Genomic DNA, 4,909 nt, shown 5'->3' on the forward strand with positions numbered 1-4,909 from the left:
GAACCCACATTTTAAAAACCAGGTATGCTAGTGTATACTCATAATCACAGCTTTGGAGATTTAAGGGCAGATAGATTCCCCTTTGCCAGCTAGACTAGCTTGCTTGATGACCTCAGGATTATAAAAGACCTTTTTGCCAAAAAGGTGGACAGAATCTGAGCAATGACCACTGAGACTTTCTCCTGGAAATTTACATAATGCACACACATGTGTATGCTAACCTTCACAGGTCCATGTGCATGTATGTACACATGTGTGTATGTACATACATGCGCATACACACATGAGAGAGAGAGAGAGAGAGAGAGAGAGAGAGAAGAGAATCTTGCCACTCAGAAAAGATAGCAAGTGAAGTCAAGACCATCCCCTGTCCCTTTTCCATTTCCCTTTCTCTATAGGTTGAGGAGTCCTGATATATGCTTAGAAGCCACAGAAGAATCAGGTTCCATTTTCAGTTTTGTCATCTTTCTAAATCTGTTTTTATTACCAACCCCCCAAATAGCATTAAGACCCCAGGTACTCAGATCTGTCTGACCTTGGAGAAGAAATGCCACAAGGACCCCAGAGAAGAGAATGAAGAAAAGCAGCTGCAGCACCAGGCGAATCACACCATGTCTCACACACCCTGTGAAAGAGAAGGATGGGATTTCAGTAAACATGTGTCCTGGCATTGCCTGGGCCTAGGGACACGCAAGCCACCAGCATACGTCTGCCCAGATACAGAACTTTAGGATTTAAGCTTCTAGGTTCCCATAGCCAAAAGTCTAGCTCTCAACAGTCCAGGACCCATGACTGCAGAATTCCATCTTGTCTTTCATTGGAACAAGTATGTAGGAAACATTCACTTTCTCCTCCGCCTCTTTGTGCAGTGAATACAAAACTCTTTGGTCCAGAAGCTATCTGGAATTTAAAGCACAACACTGGTCATGAGTTTCTCATTTGTTCAATCCTGAGGAGGAAAAATAAGAGCCTGGCCAGATTGCTCTTGGTTACTCACTATAAATTGATGGTAAAAACCCATTGCTGAAGAGACCACACAGTTTGATCACAGGACATGGAAAAATCTAACTGGCAGTGATCTGGAAACTTCCTCCCCACTAACTAGTTTCCATAGTTCAGGAAGATTCTGTGTAGGCTTCTCAGGTAGAAAAGTCATCAACAGTCTCATCTAGCTATGAACCAGGAGAGTACAAATGTGGCAAGATATGACCACTGACATAACAGTGGAGGAATATTATACACTTTCTGAATAAATTAAAAGCCTGCTTTACAAAATTGAACTCATGCCTGGCAATCTAGCCAAAAACTGTGTGCCTGAGTAGTTTCTGAGGCCCTAGAGGTGATCTACTCATTATTTTGACAAGTGGGCACAGGATCAAACTATTTTCTAAATACTCTATACTCATACCTAGTGAATCTCTCAGCTATCATCAGATAAATTTGTTTGGTAGCAAATGATGGTTAATACAGAGACCCATAACTAAAGAGCAGAAAATGAGTGTCTGTGGAGTACTGAGCTACAAATTGTACATCTACATTATGACTGTCCCCACAAGGTGAAGGAAATACAGAGAGAGAGAGGTTCGGAGGACTGGGGTAAAATAACTTCTGTACATGACAGGACCGTTTCACCCATGAACAGCAGCTGTGGTTTCTTGCACAAGACCTGAGCAAGACTGAACCAGTCAATGTTCCAGCATGAATGTGAACTCATGAGCTCACACCACTCTTTGAGGAGCCATTGACAGCTATGCTGCTAGGGAATGGAGAGCCAGTGTTCTTCAGGGTTTGTCTTCTGGTAGGTTGGTCAGACACCAGTGGGTAGCCTCATACCATGTGCATGTGAGCAGCACTACTTGGTCACTGTAGATATTTTTTAAAGTTAAACTCACCAATTTCACCTTTCACATCTGTCACTTCATCATAGATAAGCTCCTCACACTGGGAACTAGAGAGACTGAAAACTGAGCCAAAAAATGAAGAAGATAATGCTCATGCTCATCTCTAGTGAACCAGTCATGAAAAATATTATATATATATACATATATATATATGCATATGTATCTATGCATATATGCACACTGGGATTTTATTCAGCCACGCATAAGAGTGAATGTCATTTTCAGGGAAATAGGTGGAAGTGAAAATTATTATACTATGCAAAATAAGTCAGACTGAGATAGATATCTATATTTATATCTATCTATCTTTCATCTATCTATCATCTATCTATCTATCTATCTATCTACCTTTCTATTGACCTATTTGTCAATCTATCTGTCTATATAACCTATCATCTGCCTGTCTATACATCATCTATCTATCTGAAAAGCGAAATTATGTACAAAATGGAGAAAAAGTGTGACAAGAAGGGATTGTGAGTACAAAAATCTCAAAAAAGAAAATATCACATGTGACACTCTTCTACTTAAAATACATGCATATGGCATAAAAACAAATGAAACTTTTGGGGGTACATACCCTCATAGGTATAGGGAAACAAGAGTGGCTATAGGGCAACTATGAGAAAAATTATGAGAAACATCCAATACTATACACTATAGAAAATGTCATAAACTAACTCGTTATATTATAAAATAATTTATAAAACGTAAAAAAGACTCCAGAAATTAAGATTGCCCTTCACAGGAAACCCATAGAAAACTGAACTTTCTATGGCCAGGAGAACATAAAAATTCTGGCCCCATCTCTTTCAAAATGAGGGAAGTAAGGACTTTGTAACCCTGAAAATTCAGAATATTGTCTCTGTGCATGGATATCTGTGAATAACATGTGCCCCCTCAGTGTTTCCCTGTGTCTGTATTTCACAGCTGAAACAAGTCAGGCACATTGGAAACTTTACTTCTGGAGATACAAGCAACCACACCACAGAGGTGTCTGCATTGGAGCACAGAAATAAAAGCAACCATACCACAGAGATCTCTGCGGGCCCTTAGAGAGTTGGTTTTCAGTCACTCACCAATTTCAGCTTTCACCTCTGTCATCTCATCATACGTAGGCTCCTCAGACTGGGAACTGGAGACACTGAAAACTGAGCCAAAAAATCAAGGAGATAATGCTTATCTCTGGTGAACCAGTCATGAAAATGTGATGCAGACACAGTAGAATTTTATTCAGTTGTAAATAAAGATCAAGTTTGTAAGAAATTATTGAATCTGGAAAATAAAATATTAAATGTCATAGGCAGCAGAGAACAAGATCCTGTCTCAAGGTAAAAGGTCAGCACTGTCTTCCACAATTGCACTCTACTCTATTTGCACACACACTTACTCAAACACACCATTACACTCATGCATTGACATACTCACACACTTTTAAGTGCATAAAATTCAAAGGTCAACCTCCCGTCCATCATTTTTCACCCCAATGTCTTAGCTTAGTCCACTATCTAGGACCTAGAAGCTCGGAGTTCTAAACTCTGCTTCCATAGACACAGGAATCTAGAGGAACAATCTTTATATAAAAAAAAAAAAAAACACTCCTACAGAAAACAGGTAGATGGGGGAAACTGCCTCTTATCCTTGCTGTACCTGGGAAGCTATGAAGTTCAAAAGTTGGCTGGAGCCCAGAGTCTTTTGAGGAAGGTCTGATGCCACTGGTCCTCAGCCCCTGCTTAGATTGAAAAGAACATCAGCAAAGAGCCAAGAAAAGATCTGAACTGTTCCAGGGGAGCTCCCACAATTCCATCCCACATTTATCCACTGGGGCCATGCTCACCCTGACTTTCTTGGAGTTGCTCATGATCACTGCTGTCCCTCAATGTACAGGACTCCTGGAAAATAGCTTTCAATTGTAACACCCAGTTACTCAGTCCCCAAATGTACCCTCAGGAAGACAAATAAGGAAGTGGGTTCTACACTGAGAGAGATAGAGTGGAGGCTGAGCTTCTTGAATGGCCTGGTACTTACTAAATATTCTAGAAAATTGGTCTGAGAAAATTTAACATCTCTACCCGAAAGAACTACTCCACTCACGGCATGACCAAGGTATGGGTTGCCTTTAATAATTTCAATATTATTATTCTGAAATAATAATCTTTGTTGTCTCTCCACTATAATGGAGGGGGTCAAGCAAATCTCTGAGCCTTTCATAAATGCCATCTAGTCCAACTAGTGTCCCTACTCATGGTGATTTCTTCATTGAATCATTGTTGCTGATAGTTACTTAGTGCCTGATATCTTCAGCCGTGTTTGTAGCTGCTTTCCTCTCCTCATTCATTTTTCAACGGGACCCTAGAAGAGAAATACACACAGGAGACATGAAGAATGAGGACAAGACCAACTTTGTTCAAGGCCCCCAAAACTGTATTTTCTCAGGGAACTTATACAGTCAGGGAAGAAATAAGGCAAGTGGGATTTTCCATATAGCCCGGGCATTCTGTCAAGGTGAATCTCTGGCAGCTGTAAGATGTTTTCTTCTTCTGGGAGGGCACAGTGACCATTGACCACCCAATCTCTCCAAGGTCTGTAGCTGAGGTAAAGTCAAAACCTAAGCCTATCTTTAAAATGAACTCTAAACATAAAGTAAGGGTCAGTTTGGCTCCTGGCAATTTTCCCACACTGATAGTTAATCCACTGCCCACTTAGCAGGTAAGGAGAAGCAAAGAACAATAAGTCAGGATTCATTCTATCAGCTATTTGACTCCTTTATGGTAAATGCAGAATTTATTTCTTTTCTCATTTTTAAAAAAGAAAACTTTTATTCATTCTTTGAAAATTCCATACATGTATACAATTCATCTCTATTATATTAAAACCTAACTTCCCCTGTCACTTACCCAGGTTATACCCCAATACATCTCCTTCTACTTTTATGTCCTCTTTTCTTTCTTTTTTGTAACACACTGAGTCCAATTAGTGTTGTTTTCTGCTGAAATGACCGGTCCAGC

At 40.0% G+C, this 4,909-nt stretch overlaps 1 protein-coding gene across 1 annotated transcript in view; it reads right to left on the reverse strand.

Annotated features, from left to right (window-relative positions):
* LOC127672447 (CD209 antigen-like protein E) overlaps positions 1-3,762 on the reverse strand; it is a 7,734-nt gene extending 3,972 nt beyond the window's left edge. Inside the window, exons 1-5 of the mRNA XM_052167605.1 lie at positions 3,739-3,762; positions 3,552-3,630; positions 2,981-3,052; positions 1,893-1,964; positions 536-625 (exon numbers count right to left, since the gene is read on the reverse strand). Of these exons, the coding sequence (XP_052023565.1) occupies positions 536-625; positions 1,893-1,964; positions 2,981-3,052; positions 3,552-3,630; positions 3,739-3,762 (337 nt within the window). The remainder of the gene's footprint in view (positions 1-535; positions 626-1,892; positions 1,965-2,980; positions 3,053-3,551; positions 3,631-3,738) is intronic.
* Positions 3,763-4,909: the final 1,147 nt, after the last annotated feature.

This window comes from Apodemus sylvaticus, chromosome 22, assembly GCF_947179515.1.
Source record: "Apodemus sylvaticus chromosome 22, mApoSyl1.1, whole genome shotgun sequence".
In the NCBI taxonomy this organism is placed as follows: domain Eukaryota; kingdom Metazoa; phylum Chordata; class Mammalia; order Rodentia; family Muridae; genus Apodemus; species Apodemus sylvaticus.